Below are 19,915 nucleotides of genomic sequence, written 5' to 3' on the forward strand. Positions count from 1 at the left end.
ACACCGGACGTTACGTGTTTTACGTCTTCTTCTATGACCCTTTAAGTCCCCTTTGCTCTCCGCTGCCCCCAGGTGGCGAGTAAAATAATGTCACACAGGCAAAAAACTTTAACAATTCACTTTTATTTATATATTTTATATTATTTATACATTGCACTTCATTAAGATCATTTTTTAAAATGCCCATGCTCATAGTTTTCAGTATAAAAATCAACAACATCTCTTAAATCTTCAATATTTGAGTAGAAAATTACACTTTTAAAAAGGTCCAGTGTGAAGAATTTAGGCACATCAAGTGGTGTGATCGATTTTTAAGTAACACAAACAAAAATATTCTTATTTTCAGGTGATTATACATGCATGAAAACATAGCTGTGAATATTATATTCCATGTTTGCCTTATTCTGACACACTGCACCTTTAAGTTATTTCAGTGCACTTCAGCTTTCATTTAATGAAACGACAACTGGTTTTACTTAAGCAGCATTTTTTTGGTCCAAGTAAGAAAAAACAAAAGAAATATTCAATCAGTCAAAGACGCTCATTTCTAAATCGCAGTTTTACAATGTGTCGGCCAGTTGGACGTCAGCTCCTTGTTGATGTAGTAGTAAAGCCAGGCCACGAAGGGGAAGACGGTGATGGCAACAGCTGTTGAGACTCGGAGCATCCCGACTGGAGCCCTGGCAGAGAAGAGTCCAATAAAAACACTTAAATAAATAAAATAAAGCTTTTTAATAGTTTTTTAATTAAGCCGTCAAAGAGGTTTGTTGTTAATTTTACCTTCCAGAGTGTCGACACATGACGAGCCAAACGACTGTCAACATGAGACCAGAAAATTCTCTGAAGTTACAAAAAAATAAATAAATAAATACACAACATACAACCTTGTTTCCAAAAAAAAAAAAAGGGGGGAAAAGGAACACAATAAAATAAGATAATGACAAATAAGACATTATATTTCCCGCATTAATTAAGTTTAAGGAAGGGGGTTCAATCTGGGGCAGCTGGACTTGTTGTGGATCCGTGAAGACGTTTCAGCTTCTTATTAATCCACAGTGGGATCGTTAACCCGGGCCATAGTTTCCACTGGGTTCGTTAGTGCTTCTTGTTGCTGTGACGACTGTCGTCCGAGGTGTGGAGTCACATGTAATATGAGTTTAGTCTCCTGGGACGATGGGCTGAATGAAGCCTGGTTGCTTAAACAAGCCACCTGTCAATCAAAGCGTCCACGCTCTTAATCCTGCATAACTTTAAGCCTTAATATAATGTGAACAGGTGAGTTGTATATAAATTCACCCTCAGTACAGTTGTCATGAACGGGGAAATTAGCTACAGAGACCAAAACAGTTTTTTGTACCAGGCTGTAAACATGTTTATTTCTGCTGTGAACATGGGGACTTATGGAGACTGACTCACTTCTGGAGCCAGCCTCAAGTGGACGATAGAGGAACTGCAGTTTTTTGGTACTTTTTTTGGTTTGGTCGCTTGGTAAGAACTGAAGATCTACAACCGAGTCCCAGTTGGAGGCACGCCTGATGACTCCACGCCTCTTTAAAGCGAACAGTCCAACAGTCGGTCAGGGCGCCTACCTGCCCTCCTCCTGCTGGAAGATCTCCGTGATTCGCTCTTTGTAGAGCTTCCATCCCAGCATTGCGACGACGGCGCTGGAGATCATCACGTACAGATCAGCCACACGCCTCCAGGGCAAAGTCTCTGCAGAGGAAACAAACATGTGAGATGTTCAGACCAGGCTGAGCTTCACTGAGCTCATTCAAACACTAGGTGGCGCTGTGAGCACTGGGGAAACATGCATGGAGGGAACAGGAACAAAATGACTGGAGTCATCAAGTTTTTATATGAAATCTCACCTGTCACATGAAGGTTTAAGCCAATCAGAGCACAGAGGACAGCAGGGACACCGTAGCCCACCTGAGCAGACACCAGCTCACATGACACTCTAATAAAAAACAACATGTATGTGCAGATTACTGTAATCTTACCATCCACAGCCCTGCGTCTGGATCATTGACCTGCAGCCAGGACACAGTGTCACCTCTGGTTAGTGCTCCGGAGTTAAGAAAAACACATGAATGTGAAGAAATCAAGCGCTCACCTGGACGTATGTGGCCAGAGAGAAGAAGACAGACATGAACACGTTGCATGTTTGCCAGGTCACACAGAGCCATGACTTCTCCTGCGCTGCGCAAACTTCCCCCATTGTTGTCTGCAAGCCCGCCCGCCTGCACCGCCGGGACGTAAAGATATGAGAAAGCAAGCGCGCTGACACCGTCCATCTAGTGTGATAACAACAGGGAGGGTGTGTTTGATATTTACACCGAAACTACAATTTACAAAGATGTGTGGAGCACAGACATCATCACAGGTGGATGCTCGATTATTCCTTTGATTTAATTTCATGTTGTGTAACACACACACACACACACACAGTTTCAATGATTATGTTTTTATGTCCTCCTCCTGTTTCTGTCCGGGTCGCTCCGGACAACAAAACGAGCGCACATTCAACCACGACCGCAGTGACGTCAAAGGTAGAGGCAACAAGGCAGGACGACTTGACTTCCGGTTACTACTTTACAGAATAAAAGCATTAGTGGCAAACTTTTTTTTTTTATGGCTTGTATTAAAATAAAATCAGACATTTAAAAATTTTCACACCTTATATTTATTATTTTTAAATATATATAAATATATATTTAATTAATGCAGTATATCCTGTTTATATAGTACATTCATATTTATTCGCACAGTGATAACTCTCTAATACTCGATTATACTTTATACAGTGTACAGTACACTTCTACATATTTGATTCTATCTTGTTATATTATATTTATATAACTCCAATTTTCTTTGATCACTTAAGCGCTGTTTGTTTATTATATTAACGCTTAAAACTTATTTTTACTCTAAATTATTGACTCTACCTACAGTAATACATGATGTATCACTACAGTGAGACCCCACATTTATTTGAGGTTTTTTTGGTTGATATAATGAAACATTTGAACCTCTAAGGACTTCTAACTGCTGCTGTTGTATATCTGTAGATGTGTCACAAAATATAAGAGCAAGAGTGACATGTTTTAAACTTAAATGTTGACGGACTTTGCATTACTCATAATAAGTCATGTTTCGAATATATTGAATGAAACCTTGAATATATTGAATGAAACTTTGAATATATAGAGTGAACCTTGAATATATTGAATGAAGTCTGAATATATTGAATGAAACCTTGAATATATTGAATGAAACTTTGAATATATGGAGTGAACCTTGAATATATGTGAATGAAAACTTTGAGTATATGGAGTGAACCTTGACTATATGGAACTATAACTTTTGACTTATATGGAGTGTGAACCTTGAATATATTGATGTAAAGAATTGAATATATGCGAATGAAAACCATTGAAGACTAATATTGAATGAAACTTTGAATATATGGAGTGAACCTTGAATATTGAATGAAACCTTGATATATGGAAATGAAATGAATATATTGAATGAAACCTTGAATATATTGAATGAAACTTTGAATATATTGAGTGAACCTTGAATATATTGAATGAAACCTTGAATATATGGAATGAAACTTTGAATATTGAATGAAACCTTGAATATTGATGAACCTTTGAATATTATGGAGTGAACCTTGAATATATGGATGAAACCTGATATTGGAATGAAACCTTGAATATATGGAATGAAACTTGAATATATTGAATGAAACCTTGATATATGAATGAACTTTGAATATATGGAGAACCTTGATATATGGAATGAAACTTGATATATGGAATGAAAACTGATATATTGAATGAAACATTGAATATATTGAATGAAACTTTAATATATGGAGTGAACCTGAAATATATGAATGAAACCTTGAATATATGGAATGAAACTATATATTGAATGAACTTGAATATATTGAATGAAACTTTGAATATATTGAGTGAACCTTGAATATATGGAATGAAAACTTGAATATATGGGAGAAACCTTGAATATATGGAATGAAACTTTGAATTATTGAATGAACCTTGATATATGGATGACGAAACTTTGAAATATAGGCGAGTGAACCTGAATAATGGAATAAACTTGAATATAGAATGAAAATGAAATATATTGAAATGAACCTTGAATTATATTGCAATGAATGGTCAAGAAGTGCCGACAAGCGCGATGGTTTTGCATCAACCTAAAAATGGTCACATGTCACCCCACTCTTCAGCGCCCTGCACTGCCCTTGCCTGTAGCTGTCCAGAATTAACACAAAGCTCTGCACGCTGCCTATAAAAACCCATCTCCAGGATCTGCCCCATGCCTATCTCAGCGCCTTACTAAAAGGCTCACGTCCCGACCAGGGCGTTACGCTCCGCTCTATACAAACTCGTCTAGTTGTACCTCGCCTCTCGCAAGCGAGGTACCTAAACTCTTCTCTGTGTCGTCCCCAAATGGTGGAATGACTTCCAACGGGCTATTAGAAACAGCAACATCCCGTTCTACATTTAAAACTTTAAAAACCTTTCTGTTTCCAGAATGCTTCCCTTGCCTAACAAAAGAACAAACTAACAACTATTCTGTGCTCTTTAACCCCTTTCTTTCAGCCCCGTATGTCCTCCTTGTAAGTCGCTTTGGATAAACAGCGTCTGCTAATGCAATGTTAGTGTAATGAACTTGAATTATGGGAATGAACTTGAATTATGGAATGAAACTTTGAATATTGGAGTGAACCTAGAATATAATGAATGAAACCTTGAATATATGGAATGGGAAAAAAATATATTATATGATTGTGGACAATGAAAACAAAATTGTTATTTATATACACTTCTGATAAAGGTTCTATAATATGATGTGGACGTCGTTGATTTTATTTGAAAGGACTCCCCCAAACATCCGGCGTGTCGTTAGCTCGCGGGCTAACGCCGCTAGCCTCGCGGGTTTGACATGTCAGTCAGCGTGATCGCGGCTCGCGCAGCTCCGCTCGTGCGCTCAGTTAGTTGCATAGTTAGCTGGATGTTTTAATTTAATTTAATTTATTTTATTTTTTAAAAAACGTTAACTCTTTAACGTTAGCACGAAACATAAAAAAAAACAGTTTAACGATTTATTAAAAAAAAAAAAAACTCGACGAGCTTCGTTTGTTTTCGCGGCCTGAACCGTTAGTGTGTGTGTGTGTGTGTGTGTGTGTGTGTGTGTGTGTGTGTGTGTGTGTGTGTGTCAGGTGGTGTGTGTGTGTGTGTATCTGCATTGCAGCCCGGCCGCTGCTGCTGCTGATGGAATTCAAACACACAACAATGGCGACGACTCCCGGTCCGAACAACTCCACGACGACGACACCGAGCGGCCACAACAACAGCAGCGGCAACATCAACACCGGCGGCGGCAGCAACAACGCCGGATCCGCCGCTAACCACCACCACCAGTCCCAGTCTCAACACATCACCACCATGAGCAGCATGCAGGGTGAGTGAAGCTACGCCGGAGTGAAGGTTACCGTTAGCGGGGCCAGCCCGTGGGAGGCTCCGGCTACTCCCCAAGGGAGCGGACCACCACCTAACACACATTTATTACGAATATCTGCATTTAATCAAGTATACAAACGCTTTATTACATGTTATAATTCACATTTAACGCCCTTGTTTGACATTTTGTTCTCACCTCTCGCCAAACTCCATTAAGAAAACTGCGAATTATAAATTAAAACCGTTGCCACTCAATGAAATTAAAGCCAATTAATAAATATGTGTGTCTAACACGTACACGCGCTTATAACAGACTATTCGGCGTGTTTTTAATCAGTGTGTCATCGTGTGTTTTTAATTAAAGCTCCCATGACATTCGTGACGTCTGTTCCGTCTTAAATTAGACATCCGCGCGATTACACCTGATTTCACCTCTTTACAGTGACACCTGTGTTCATGTTATATATGCCGAATTCATCCACACACACCCATAATTAAGATATAATGTGAAGTCATCCTGCACTGGGTGTGTTTGGTTTGCAAAAATGCAAAAACAAATTGAATTAATGAAAAGTTAAATGGGCTTCTGTCCATTCTGTGTCATGTGTATTTTCTTTGTACAAACAATGTCTCATTTTCAACTTTCAGAGTCCAACACCTGCTGGAGATGTCAGAGTGAAACAGGTAGCTACACATTTAATTCACTTGTTAAAAGAAGGACGAGCAGTTTAAAGGTCCAGTGTGCAGGATTTAACCGCCTCGAGTCGTGTGGTTGCTCTGATTGCAACCTCCTAGTCGTCTTATTTTAAGGTGACGAAAACATAAAGATTCTTACTCTCAGGTGATTAAACACTAATAAAAAAAACATAGTTTTGAAGGTTATTACACAATATCTAATATTCTATATCATAATCTGCTTCTATAGAGCTCTAAATTTTACACACTGGACCTTTTAAAATTAAGAAAAATCTATTTAATTAAGATGACAAGTTCATACATATTTGTGCCACACTCTTCAGCTAGTTTAAAAGGTCCAGTGTGTGAGATTTTTTACCAATTCGATTAATTAAAGATGGCAAAGTCACCCAAGATTAGGTGTAATCCCTAATTTCTGCCATGCAAGTCCGTGTAAAGGCAATTTCTTTTCAAAATACATTAAATATGTTGTAAAATAGTATTAGTAACTATTTTACAACATATTTAACTTTGAACGATTAAATTTGGAGTTGGAGGTCCAGTTTTTCACCAGTTTTCAGTCTCCGGATTTTGTGGGCGGTCCTTAAAGGGTGGCTCGATGACACGCCGAGGCCACCGGAGTGGGCGTGGCTTCAGTTAATTTTTACCTAATTTCATAAACTTGTCGATATTTTTAATAATTCAAATTTGGCTGGGTGGTTAATAACACTTTCTTCTACGGGTCTGATGAACTCAAACACATATTTGTTCTGACTTTACACGGACTTTAAAGGTCCAGTGTGATTGAGAGATTTAAGAGTATTTATGTGTTTTCATTACCTGAAAATATGACTTGTTGTCTTTAAAATTATATCTACAGTGAGAGCAGGTCCTCTTTTTCTTTACATGCTTGGAAGGAGGGAGTATTTATTTGGCTGCAACCTCAACTCTAGGTGGCAAAATAAATCCCACACACCGGACCTTTAAAGTCCTGAACGTGGCACAGTTAGCAGTTTCACCTTCATGTGATGCATGTTAAGGAATAATAATCCAGATTTTAAATCCTGTTGTGTAATCCTGTTCACTGACCATATCTCACCCTTTTACCTTTTTAATGCCGCTAACTAATGATTCCTAACTCCTGACACGATGACTGATGGTGAGCCGCCCCGACAAAATGTCTCATGATGATTATTCACGCTCACTCGTAGCAGTAGATCCCCTTTTTGTTGTTGTTGTTGTTGTGTTTTTTTAACCTGCTGCAGGTTATTTCACACTGACTGACACGTGACATACTTCACCATGCTTGTCTCATAAATGCGTGTGCATGCTAATGCATTACCCTCCCAGGATGATTGACATGTTTAGCAAAGCAAGGCCAATTTCTGTGATTCTATTAGACTCGAAATTAATTTTTTTTTTAGAGACGTCTAACTAACAAAGCAGCGTCTTGAAGAAGACTTAACAAAGCTGGCAATCTGAAGGTGACATATGAAGAAAATAAAGGCTGTCTTCTCACCTCTAGGGTTTCAGATAAACCTGTCTGGAGCTCCCCCAAGTAAGCCAAACCTCTTTTGCTTCAGCACCAACAGTTCTCATCCCTTTGTTTCCGCCTGACAGTCTGGTATGGGGGAGTCTGTCCTTGCTGTTTTCAACTAATCCAAGTCCAAGATGGGTTTGTTTTTTTTCCTCACGTGCAGTAGGCTTGTGCCGGTCGCTAACAGTCCAAGCGTTTTAATCCGAAAGGGTTCGTACAAAGTCTTGTAAGGTTTAGGGTTAGGGATGTGCTTGAACTCCGATATATTCCTGCAACATTCTGCTGTTTCATCGACACAATCAGTCACGTAAACCAACAAAAATATCGTAATAGTTTAATTTAAGAGATCCTGCCGTGTTCCCTCGTCATTCGTAGCGAGATAACTCCTCTCTGCATCCCTTAATAACGAATAAATAATCACGATCAGTGAAGTCAGAACACGACAGAGTTTAGTGCATGAACCCACCTGGTTAGTTTGGTGGTCGGAGTGTCTGATTGGCCGCTGCAGCAAATCAAAACACATTTTTGGCGGATAAACGTACTACCCTCCACTCCAATGAATGGGAAAATCTGCATTTTGATCCTGTCTTTGTCTGCCTTCAGTCGATTTAATTTTGAGCCATTAGTTAAAAAAAAAAAGTCTAAATTCTATGATTTCAGCGTCTTAAATGTGAATATTTTCAGGTTTCTTTAGTCCTCTGTGGCAATAAGCTGAATATCTTTTTGGTTTTTGGACATTCAGGAAACAGTGACCAACAATTTCTGACATTTTATGAACCAAACGACTCGTAACAGTTTATTTGATAATGAAAATAACAACATTAGTTGCAGCCCTGTGCCGTGGAAATAAATTAACTTGATGATAAAGCCTTGAGTGCTTGAATTTTACCCTTAAAAAGCCGTACGAACCCTGTTATGAAGACGTTTATTAAAGGTAAGGTGTGTTCGTCCTCATCGGCACAAGCCTAAAAACTCCCAGTTAAACTGAAGCTCCGGAGCCTTTTACTGGTTTCCGGTGTGTGACTAACAAGTCAGAGTAGTGCCTGTCGTGTCGTCACATGACCTGTTTTTTTGTTTGTTTTGGCATGGGTGCACTTCAGCATAGCGCTTGCTTGTAGAGACACGGTACACACACACACACACTTCAAGCTGTCGTGTCGAGCGGTGTTTTCCATTCACGCCTTGTGGAATTCAAACACACACACACACATTCTTGTGGTATGGTGGGTGGAGCGAGCGAGCGCGGCGGATCGCTCACCTCCGATTTATAAAGGTGAAATCAAAGCAGTTGGCCTTGAAGCATGTCATGTGTTAGTGTTTTCTTTGTTTCCCTTTATTATACGTGTGTGTGTGTGTGTGTGTGTGTGTGTGTGTGTTTGGGGGTTCGAGCGGCATGCTGTGTTTCTGTCTCTGCATCAAATTCAGGATGAAGTGTGTGAGTGTGTGTGGAGGAGCAGCTGATCGTGTCGAGCTGCTGCTGGATGGATGATATAAATGTTCAGCTGTCGCCCTCATCATGTTGCAAATTAGAGGGAATGATAGTAAAGGTAGTAAAGGCGCTATAAGTATTATCTTACACAGCGTGCAAACTTTTATTTTTTTGTATATTGTGGTGGAGGATCAGCATGAATTTATGTCGTAGGAATAGAAATCTGCCTGATTCCATGTTTTATTTTACAAGTAAAGTTTCTTTTGGAGGCCGAACAGCATCCGTTAATTCATGAAAAGACCAAAACTAATAATGACGCGCCACTGTGTTTGCGTCTCTCAGCTCGAAGCCCATCGGTCCAAGAGTTGCACCTCTGGAGAGGAGCCAGTTCAGGTGAACCTTGAGCAAGCACCGAACCCACCCGTCCCCAATAAGGGCGCCGCACAGCGTACCTACGATTTTTCTTAATTAATTGATTATTGGCTCATGTCTAGGTCCATATTCCCTGATTTCAGCCTCTCAAACATTTGAGACGTCACTTTGGGCTTTGGGAAGCACTGACCAACATTTCTCATCATTTTCTGATTTATTAATCAGGAAAATGATTGACAGATTAATCCAGAATGAAAATAATATAATAAACCGCAGCTCTTAATTGGTTGATACTGGAGACATAAACCTTTAAAACACATTAAATATGTAGTTTCATCCTCTAAAAACATCTCCAGCGTGAGTAGGGATGGGAATCGAGAACCGGTTCCGTGTGTTTCAATTCCATGGAATCGTTTGGCAGTTTATCTAACGATTCTCGTATCGATTCCAGCAAGCACGACTAATTACGCCACGTAACTTACGCAAGTTTTGCACGTGCAGTGCAATCAGTAGTAAACGATGGCACCCACTCGGTTCAAACGCTCCAAAGTTTGGCTGCATTTTACCAAAACAGGCGGCAACAGGGCGACTTGCAATCGTTGCAAAGCGGAGATAACAGCGTCGGGAGGAAACACGACCAACATGCAGAAACATTTGCGCACACAACATGCAATATTTTGAAATGAATGTCGTGTTTTTGACACGCTTCGGACTGGAGATGAACCTCAACCTAGCGGCAGCAGCCAGGCTATGAGCACCTCTGTTACTACGGAAGGTAGTTACACATCGTTACTATTATCCAGGCTGTGGGCCTCTTTTGACCTCGCTGTTGGTTTTGTAAGGTCGTGATACTTCCAACTAAACAAAGTTGATGCTGATCAAACTGTTTGTTCTCCTTTTTTTCCCAAATGAGAATCGATAACAGAATCGATAATGGAATCGGAATCGTAAAAATCAGTAGCGGATTAACCCACATTCGGTGTCTCAGTTTGAGTCCAAATAAACTCCAGTGTTTGAGTTCGTAATGGAAGAACGACAGATATAAAAGACGCAGCAGTAGTTGGTAGATACGGACGCGGTTTTGGTCTTTTCATGAGGTTCGCTGACGGATCGATCCGAGGTTCACAGGTGAGTTTATCAACGGATTTAGATGCAGACGTTTCCTCCCCTTGTTCCGTGGAAAGCATGACCTCCATGGGTTTGACCTCCTCGTTGTGTTGTTCTCACTCACTTCATCACTCTGAACCTTTCCATGTGGGATGAGTTTGCTTTTGGTGTTGCTTCAAATCCTCGACGCGCGTTGCTTCATTTGACGTCTGAACGCCGTCACCGTTTACTTTCAGGTAAACGCAAAGCCCTGAAGCTGAACTTTGCCAACCCTCCGATCAAACCCACGACTAGATTCACACTGAACACGGCCGGGCCGCCCTTTCAGAACCCGCACATGTGAGTAAACCTGCGAAATAAACGCAGGGTATTATTATTATTGTTTCTATATTCAGCTTGTTCCTGTGTGTGTCTTAACACACTTGTGGTGTTTTGGCAGAGAGCGACTGAGAACACACAGTATTGAGTCATCAGGAAAGTTGAAGATCTCTCCGGAGCAGCACTGGGATTTCACGGCCGAGGATCTCAAAGATTTGGGCGAGATCGGCCGCGGAGCTTACGGCTCCGTCAATAAGATGGTGCACAAGCCGAGTAACCAGATCATGGCGGTCAAGGTGATTCATCGTTTGTATATCTAACCATTATATGTTCAGCTGTACTCGAGTATTTGTTCTGATTACAGCATCAGCAGCAGCTAATATCACTGACTAGTCCAGCAGCAGTCAGCCCAGCTCGGCGTCTGTCTTTCAGCCTTTTATTTCACCAAGCTCTCACCAACCACTAAAAGTCAGTCCCACATTTACTCTTGTCCGGCGGCTTCTTGCTCGCTCACTCTCTCCTTTTCTCTTCTTAGCTTTTTTTCTGTTAATGTTGTGCTCAGGTTCTGGCACGACACAGGCTCAGCTTCCCCACTCTGGGTCTAAAAACCTCCAGTTTACTTTAGCAACGAGTAAAGCTATATAAACACTAAAGAACCACCCTGGTAAAACACTCCTACATTTCCCACAATGCAGCTCAAGGCAGGCTTTACCTGCCCAGTTATGTAACCAGCTCTGGTTCTGGCATGACACTGGCTCTGCTCCCCCGTAAGCATTCCTGTAAACTTCATCTTCTTCTGTGGTACAAACGCTAACACTCCCCCAGTGCTCTGAGCTAACAGCCCGGCTAACAGACTGAGCTATCATTAGCTAACAGCAGCTAACAAACTGAGCTAACATGAGCTAACAGCCGCTAACAGACTGAGTTAACATGAGCTAACAGCCGCTAACAGACTGAGCTAACATGAGCTAACAGCAGCTAACAAACTGAGCTAACATGAGCCAACAGTAGCTAACAGACTGAGCTAACATGAGCTAACAGCAGCTAACAAACTGAGCTAACATGAGCTAACAGCAGCTACAGCTGTCAGCAGTTTACTTCACTGTCCATCATAAACTCTGTAAATCACAGAGAGTTGAGGCGGAGCAGCCGGAGGACATCAGAGGGAAAACCAGAAAACATTTCCTCCATAAAATATGATCCAGTTTCACCAGAATCAGTGAAATAGTTGCTGCTGTGTGACTTGGTGTCCTCGATTAATAACACGTGTCGTTTCCTTCGCAGAGAATTCGATCAACGGTCGACGAGAAGGAGCAGAAGCAGCTGCTGATGGACTTAGACGTGGTCATGAGAAGTAGTGATTGTCCCTACATCGTGCAGTTTTATGGCGCTCTGTTCAGAGAGGTGACGTCGACGCACATCCGATTCGTCCTGTTCGATCACGTGATCTTGTCTAACGAGCGGATCTCTTGTGTTTCAGGGTGACTGTTGGATTTGTATGGAACTTATGGCTACCTCGTTAGACAAGTTTTACAAATTTGTATATTGCTCATTAGACGACGTGATTCCAGAGGAAATATTAGGAAAAATAACATTAGCTGTAAGTTTTTTTTATTTTGTCACATTCATTCAATCACTTTTCAACAATAAAGCATTTTTTGCTGCTAAACTCTGCTTCCTTGTGTCTTACAGACTGTGAAGGCACTTAACCACTTAAAAGAAAACTTGAAAATAATCCACAGAGGTAAGAAAACTCCAGACGCTTTCGTTAATCTCATTGTCGTCTCTTCATCGCCTCTCTTCGCTCTCCCTTTTAGACATTAAGCCGTCAAACATCCTCCTGGACAGGAACGGCAACATAAAGCTGTGCGACTTCGGCATCAGCGGTCAGCTCGTGGACTCCATCGCCAAAACCAGAGATGCAGGCTGCAGACCATACATGGCTGTAAGTAACACTGAAGTTGCCAGTTCCTCTTTGCCACCAAAATAAGTTTGAGATTCTTTAACTTGGTGCGACTTTGAGAATCGGCTCGCGATGCATCATGAAGGGTACGCGACCTTCTTGGTCGCCCTTCAGGTCAAGAAAAACCAAAATGTTTTGGTTCCAGATGGAAACCAGTTTGTTTTTGGTCGATTCAAACAGTGGTTCTCATTAATTAACTCGACTACAGTCGAGTTGATGAAACCGCGGTGGACAAATTAATGAACTGAGAATATTTTTACGCTTCAGCAGAAGTTCAACTTCCACTTTCTGGAGGAGCGCTGCTAAGTCCGGCTCGGAGGCGGTTCAGGGAGTTTCCTATACCGTCTACATTTATCAAGCAAACACCTGAAAAATAAAAAGACGAGGAGCGTTCAACTCGAGGTGTAACCGCAAAACGACGAGTCGACAGCTGCCAAAGTTCCTCCACCAAATCAACTCATCTTTGGGACCATGAACTCTAAAGTGGAGACTTAAGTAGAACCAAAATGGTGAAATAATATGCAACCAACTATAAATAGTAACAAACCCTCCTCCACAGTCACGCTGTTTGTTTGTTGATAACCAAGCGTAGACTGATCTGGTTTGAGTTGTCTCTAAGAGAGAGAAACATGTCGTCAATTCAGGATACATCTTTTAACTTTAAGTCTTCAAATAGACGCAGTGATCGATGGTAGTATCGAACGATACTGCTTCCAGCGTTCAGTGATTGGCAGATAGTGACCGTCAAGTATTCAGTCAAGTCTTTTTTGGCGTGTCATCACCGTTCATCATACAACCAAACCGGAGAGGAACCCGTTCCACGCTGGTGGAAAAGTCGATGCAAGCAGTTCCACCTTTTTGTTTCCCATAATTCAGTCAAATCTGACGGGAACAAGAATCAGGGCAGGTGTCTCTGACTCATCTGTTGTGTTTTATTTTGGTTTGTGTGAATAACGATAATTCCTGATGAATCACGATGAGCAGCATGCGATGACTTGGCCTTTACTCAGAACTGTTACAGAAGAGATATCAGGTTGTGTTTGACCCATTGTCCTCTGAGGTCAGTCACTGCTAACACCCTCCTCCTGTTGTTAGGTGTTGAAAATACAGAAATAGTATTGAAATGCCAACAGTGGTGAGTTTGAAACAACCTGCAGATGCCGTGGAGCAAGAATAATAACACATTTCTTTCATCTGACTGGATTTGTTGCGTTGGAAGACATTTCTGTTGATAATTTTAATCATCGATTAAAGCAATGTTCTTGTGTACTTCCGTCAAGTCAGGCTTGATTAAAAACACTCCTACATTTCCCACAATGCAACTCAAAGCAGACCTTTCCTGCCTGATTACATTGCCGGCTTACGCAGCTCCGGTTCTGGCACGACACCGGCTCCGTTCCCCTTCAGCAATCCGAGGAATACCTCCTCTTAATACTTAGCTTCCTCAGTCAACACCATCTTCTGTCTCTTCACCTCTGCCATTATGTCCATAGAGGCTGCTAAGCCCGGCTCCTGTTCTGGCACAACACAGCTCCCTAACAGCAGCTACAGAAGACATCGAAATGAATTAAAATCAGTTATTTTATGTTTGTAAATTGCTTTAATTGATGATTACTATCTCCACTGCCCGTTAATGAGAAAGTTGAGCTGTGTGTAACAAGACTGAAGATCTCCGGCAGCTCAGACGGGTGATCTCACCACGTCGTCATCACTCCCGGTTATTTTCTGTTGTGAGGTTACGTCAGCTGGTCGTCAGCTCCTCCTCCCCCTCCTCTCTACCCTCCTGGTCTCTCCACACCAGTTTTCCATTCTAAATTTGGTGAGGCACTATCGCGACCCCCGCGGCACACCTCCACCGGCCACAGTCTGAAGCGTGGAGAGCTCTTCATTCATGACGGGCTTCCCACGGCTGCCGTGAGCTCACGCGGCAGGAATCTCAGCTCCAGTTTCTTGTTTCCAGCTGGCAGACTCTCCAGGTGTTTGATCACCGCGCTGCCGGTTACAGCAGGCTTAATGACGTAGAAGAACTGACCTCAGTACAGCTGGAGAGCTTGACTTATTGTTTCGAGTGAGCGCAGACAAGGTTGGTGTTCACCTCGGGCGGCGTTCAGGTGTTTAGACTCTTTGTGGTCACGATGACAGTTGTTTTTTAACAGCTGGTTTCATCCTGAGTTCACTTCTTCAAAACTGTTTGCCACAGTTCCCTTTAACAAAATACGTGACAGGAACTTCTGTACAGATAACAAGGAAACTTTGTCGCTCAACAAAACAAGATTCCTTCACGGGAAAGTTCACTGTATATTCTCTTGAACTAATCACAGATAAACCAAACGTGTATATTCACGTCACTCAATTGTTGTCTTTAACTCGGGTGGAGAAACTTCTACTCGCTGTAGATGTGGCTCAGGAGGTAGAGCGGGTCGTCCTCTATTAAGACGATCAACCGTTTGATCCCCGGCTTCTCCAGTCCTTGGGCGAGATACTGAACCCCAAATTGCACCATTGGTGTGTGAATGATTAGCTCCTAAACCAGATGACCAGTTGGCATCTTCCATGGGCAGCCAATGAATTGGTGAATGAGATATGTAGATGTGCTGGAGTGGTCCAAAGATGAGAGAGCTTTATATATAAGTACAGACAGACAGCGTTCGATACACCTGAAAACTCCAACCTCTTATCTCTTTTAGTGACTTTAAATCCTTTAAAAAACCTTAAGATGAATCGTTGGGGCGTCGTTGCTTCAAATGATTGTTAGATTCACGGCCTGTCACGTATGTCATATGTCCTAATACCGTCTGTTTTGTTTAGTATCTGTTTAAATTGACTTGTTTCGGCCAGGACTCCTTTTAAAAAAAAGAGATTTTTAAGTGAAGTATTAGAACTCAACAGCACATGATCGTCGGCATATCTTTGAGCGGAGTTAACGTTTCTTACATCCTCGTTTATTCATTGCAAACAGTTCAGCGTTCACTAAAAACATGAGCTTGTCAACGGACGTTCAGTGGTCAACGGACCTCATCTCCTCGTGCACATCGCACCTTTTATTAGGAATGAAACAAACGGAAGTTTAGTTCGCCGTAATGTTACGATTACGATTGAATATTTAATCTTTAAACTGTCAGAACACGTTTCCAGAGGCTGAAGTGTCGCCTTCGTGTCACTTATTTTGTTTTAAAGGAGCAGTATGTTGAATTTAGCGGCATCTAGCCGTTTATTTGTCACCCTATCCTAACACAGCCATGACACACTGGACCTTTAACTCTGAGTAAAAACCCTGAATGGACTTAAGATGCAAATCTTCACACTGGAGAAGCTGGAGCATCAATAGATCCTTTGAAAGGAGTTAATTGATCATTAAAATAGTCGTCTAATCGCTTCCTCTCTGCCGCTGTTTGTATTTCAAACAGTTTATTTGCCGCGATCGCGGAGACTAAACACTTCCAGTCTTGGCAGATGTGAGCGGACTTCTATGCAGCAGTCAGCTGCTGTTCTATAAACCCCCGTCAGCGCTGCAGCAGCACAGACCGTCCCGCTCTGCTGGGTGACATCAGCATCTAAATCAGGCCTGTAAATGGGCCAACGAGGTGCTTCCTCCTCTCCGCACAGCAGCAGCAGCAGCTTTCTGCGGCGATGGACACACCTCGTTACTGCGACGAGCTTTGAGGAAGAGGTCGCTATGGACGTGAATCTGCAGGCGTGTTCCTCGTAAGGAGCCACGCTGCCGTCCTGAGAGGCGGGAACGAGAAAACATGCTGTTCTTGTCAGCAGCTGGAAGGCTGATGACATGTCGTGCAGGTGAAAACACGCCCGCAGGTGATAAGAGCTGGTTTGGTATTCTCCTGTGCAGCGGTGGATTTGTTTTTCGTGAACACCTGTTTGTTTTGAGCCCCAATAAACGCTCCGCATCATAAAACTCCAGTTTAAGTCTTCGAGTGATGTCCTGAGAGAAGATCTGAAGCTTCAGCACGGACGCAGTGACATCTGGTGGTTTGTTAAAGTTACAGCAGCTCTTCAAGACTTCACTGAAACACCACAACGCCTCCCTGATTTGAAAGATTCAACCTAAACGTGTGCAACAAAAGAATGTTTATTCTATAAATCTGTGCTCCGTAGTCCCTCCAGTGACTTCTTGGTCTCCTCCAGTTGGACGTGGCCGTAACACCTCCAAAGGAAGCTCATTTCGGCCGCTTGTATCCGCAATCTCATTCTTTTTGTCGCTTTAACTTCCAGCTCAGCTCGAGATCTTCCACACAACGGTCCGGTACGATGCAAAACGCGATCCGCCTGGTCCACGTTCATTCATCATCAGGCGTCAAAGTTTGGCTGCGAAACTGTCAAACTGACGCACCGATAACATTTCAAGCTTCTGCTGCCCGTCCAGAGCGCTGCTGCCAGACCGATGACCAGGACCACAAACATCCATTAAGTCCAGGATTCATTTTAAGGTTCTCGCTCCGTCAGGTCACGTCTTCGGATCAGAGCTTACTGGTGCACTCGTGCACGATGTGGTGGCTCCCACGTTGAACCTTTTGGCCCCTGTCGGCGCTCATATTTCCTCATGTGAAACACTCAAAGTGTCTTTCTTTGAAGTCTTGTCCAGGTTATTTTTCAGATTTTTTTTTATTTTTATCTCTTTCATTTGCAGCCAGAGCGAATAGACCCCAGCGCGTCCAGGCAAGGCTACGACGTCCGCTCAGATGTTTGGAGTTTGGGGATCACACTGGTGAGTTTTTAACGTGACGCTGATCGATTTTGAGATTTGCTTTAAGGTGCGTCACACACTCGGATCTTTTAATATTATGGAACGGATCCTGCAGAGAAGTCAGACGTGTTCTGTTCCTTTCACTCAGTGGATAAAACCAGCTCTGCTAACTGATGACGGTGTGCAGTTACGTTGAAGCCTGTTACCACAGTCAGCATCTGAAGAGAGTTAAATATTCAAATATGTCAGGAAGAGTTTCAGAGCGTCGTGTTCTGTACGTGTTTCAGTACGAGTTGGCCACGGGACGGTTTCCCTACCCGAAGTGGAACAGTGTGTTCGATCAGCTGACCCAGGTGGTGAGAGGAGAACCGCCGCAGCTCAGCAACTCGGACGAGAGGCGCTTCTCCCCCAAATTCATCTCCTTTGTCAACGTGTGGTAAGAAAACGCCGCCGCCGTCGCTCAATGACCTTTGCTCTGCTGCCAGCTGGTGGAAAACGGTTGAACTGCACGTTAATAATCTGTATTTCTCTCTGCAGCCTTACAAAGGACGAGTCGAGGAGGCCAAAGTACAAAGAGCTACTGGTGAGTGCATTAAATACTAAATAAAAGCTTTTGGTCTCTTATTTTGTAGGAGTTTACATCGACATTTTTATCTCTCCCACCTCCAGAAAGATCCGTTCATCCAGATGTACGAGGAGCGCTCGGTCGACGTAGCCGGTTACGTCTGCAGGCTCCTGGATCAGATGCCGGCGTCTCCCAGCTCGCCGATGTACATGGACTGATATCAGGACGACGAGACGAGAATAAATATTACAAAGCAGTCTGCAACAAGAAGAAAAAAACAAAGTAAAGGAAACAGAATCCTCGTGTAAATTTGCTTGGTCCCCTTATTGCAGTGTTAAAAGAGAATTTAAAGCCTGAAAAAAAAAAAAAAAACACCGTCTCTGATGGTGATGTCTGTATAATATATCAACGTTAAACACTTCTGTTTCTCTCTCGTGCACAAACACTCAGACGCACAGTAAGTCATGTAAGTATAATAGCAGCTGAATCAATCAATCATGACTCATCTCTGATGAGGACGCATCTCAGTGGTTAGTACAGTGATTTAAAAAAATAAAAGAAATAACCTGGAACTTGTATTTATAGAACCAAAAAAAAAAAAAAACAACAAAAAAAATGATGTGGAGTCTTTTGATTTGGAGATTCTTCTTCAGCATACTGGAATCACGCTCTTTGTGAATTGTCCCCACTTCTTCCATGTACGTAAACGAAAGCATCGTGTTTGGTATCTTTAATGGAACTTTGCTTCTCTGGGTATAAAAAGCAGTTTAAAAAAAAATGAAATAAAAAACAAACAAACAAACAAACAAACGTGTCTGTGGTCAGAATCATGTTAGACCTGCAGTCCGAGTCAGTGCTGAGAGGCGGCTGTCCTCACTGTGCAACGGACGATATGCTGATATACGAATAAAGAAAGATAAAGAGAAATGTGTCTGGCTCTTTTTTTTTTTTTGGACGGGGTTGGTCTTTACAAAAAATTGTTCCTGTGTTCGGTATCTGATGTGAAAATGTGGAATAAACTCTAGAAAGAACGAAGGAGAGGAGACGCTTCACTGCCCATACGATGTGTCTGTGCATCCCTGACCTGATACTGTTTGATTTGGTAACATCTGATAATCTGTCAATGATATAATAAATAATAATCAATGCAGTTATATATCTTATTCTGAAGTGAGCCTCTCCATGAGTACTTTTACTTTTGGGACTTTATGATTAGTAGTATTGCTACTTTTACTTCTGACACTGTACACATAATTCATTTCTAAAATTTTAAGTAACTGATCCAAACTTAGAAGAAACACATATTGGCTGTCCTGAAATAGACCGTAGCTTATACAGGATATAATCAAACAAAAGAAAGTATTATTTCTCTTTTTATGGACTCTTTTGGGATAACAGAATTTTTTAATTTAAAGAAAAAAAACTCTAATTGTAATAAGTTGGCAATTTAATCTATATTAAAGTAATCATGTATTCAATGTTTTCTTTTATACTATCATATCCCTCCGTCTAATTAATTTAATTTATATTATTATTTTATATAATATATATAGTAATATTTTTTAAATTATACATATTATTGTTAATAATAATTATTAATAATAATAATTCTATTTTATTTTTACAGTAACAACTGAAGGCGTGAGATTATTTCACGTGTTTTGATTAATTTAATTTATAATTATATAATAATTATATATTTTATTTTTACAGTAACATAACTGAATGCGTGATATTATTTCACGTGTT

General features: G+C 41.6%; 2 protein-coding genes across 5 annotated transcripts; one reads left to right on the forward strand and one right to left on the reverse strand.

Annotated features, from left to right (window-relative positions):
• Positions 1–124: 124 nt before the first annotated feature.
• tmem220 (transmembrane protein 220) lies at positions 125–2,598 on the reverse strand. The gene is made up of 6 exons (XM_010749532.3): positions 2,114–2,598; positions 2,001–2,030; positions 1,869–1,929; positions 1,590–1,713; positions 781–840; positions 125–680 (listed from the first exon to the last, which is right to left on the reverse strand). The coding sequence occupies exons 1-6, from the start codon at positions 2,216–2,218 to the stop codon at positions 548–550; spliced, it is 513 nt and encodes a 170-aa protein (XP_010747834.2). The 5' UTR covers positions 2,219–2,598; the 3' UTR covers positions 125–547.
• A 2,531-nt stretch (positions 2,599–5,129) lies between these two features.
• Positions 5,130–19,087, forward strand: map2k4a (mitogen-activated protein kinase kinase 4a). 4 transcript variants are annotated; one of them, XM_027285468.1, is made up of 13 exons: positions 5,130–5,499; positions 6,147–6,182; positions 7,699–7,731; positions 10,855–10,957; positions 11,058–11,232; positions 12,221–12,340; positions 12,417–12,536; positions 12,629–12,680; positions 12,754–12,881; positions 17,545–17,622; positions 17,889–18,037; positions 18,139–18,184; positions 18,271–19,087. In XM_027285468.1, the coding sequence occupies exons 1-13, from the start codon at positions 5,310–5,312 to the stop codon at positions 18,382–18,384; spliced, it is 1,344 nt and encodes a 447-aa protein (XP_027141269.1). In that variant the 5' UTR covers positions 5,130–5,309; the 3' UTR covers positions 18,385–19,087. The 4 variants fall into 4 exon arrangements, with proteins under 4 accessions (XP_027141269.1, XP_027141270.1, XP_027141271.1 ...); XM_027285469.1 differs by lacking the exon at positions 7,699–7,731 and having other exon boundaries at positions 5,132–5,499; XM_027285470.1 differs by lacking the exon at positions 7,699–7,731 and having other exon boundaries at positions 5,132–5,499; positions 10,867–10,957.
• The last annotated feature ends 828 nt before the right edge of the window (positions 19,088–19,915 follow it).

The sequence above is a fragment of the Larimichthys crocea genome, chromosome XII (genome assembly GCF_000972845.2).
Source record: "Larimichthys crocea isolate SSNF chromosome XII, L_crocea_2.0, whole genome shotgun sequence".
NCBI lineage: Eukaryota > Metazoa > Chordata > Actinopteri > Sciaenidae > Larimichthys > Larimichthys crocea.

What these genes read in the sequence shown, in the direction of transcription:
- tmem220 (XM_010749532.3), bottom strand. Translation starts at nt 2,218, where the DNA reads ATGGGGGAAGTTTGCGCAGCGCAGGAGAAGTCATGGCTCTGTGTGACC. An exon ending in CTCTGGCCACATACGTCCAG is followed by an intron (nt 2,031 to 2,113) that starts GTGAGCGCTTGA and finishes TCCTGGCTGCAG; the next exon opens with GTCAATGATCCAGACGCAGG. An exon ending in CTTAAACCTTCATGTGACAG is followed by an intron (nt 1,714 to 1,868) that starts GTGAGATTTCAT and finishes TTTCCTCTGCAG; the next exon opens with AGACTTTGCCCTGGAGGCGT.
- map2k4a (XM_027285468.1), top strand. Translation starts at nt 5,310, where the DNA reads ATGGAATTCAAACACACAACAATGGCGACGACTCCCGGTCCGAACAAC. An exon ending in CACCATGAGCAGCATGCAGG is followed by an intron (nt 5,500 to 6,146) that starts GTGAGTGAAGCT and finishes TTCAACTTTCAG; the next exon opens with AGTCCAACACCTGCTGGAGA. An exon ending in CTTGAAAATAATCCACAGAG is followed by an intron (nt 12,681 to 12,753) that starts GTAAGAAAACTC and finishes TCTCCCTTTTAG; the next exon opens with ACATTAAGCCGTCAAACATC.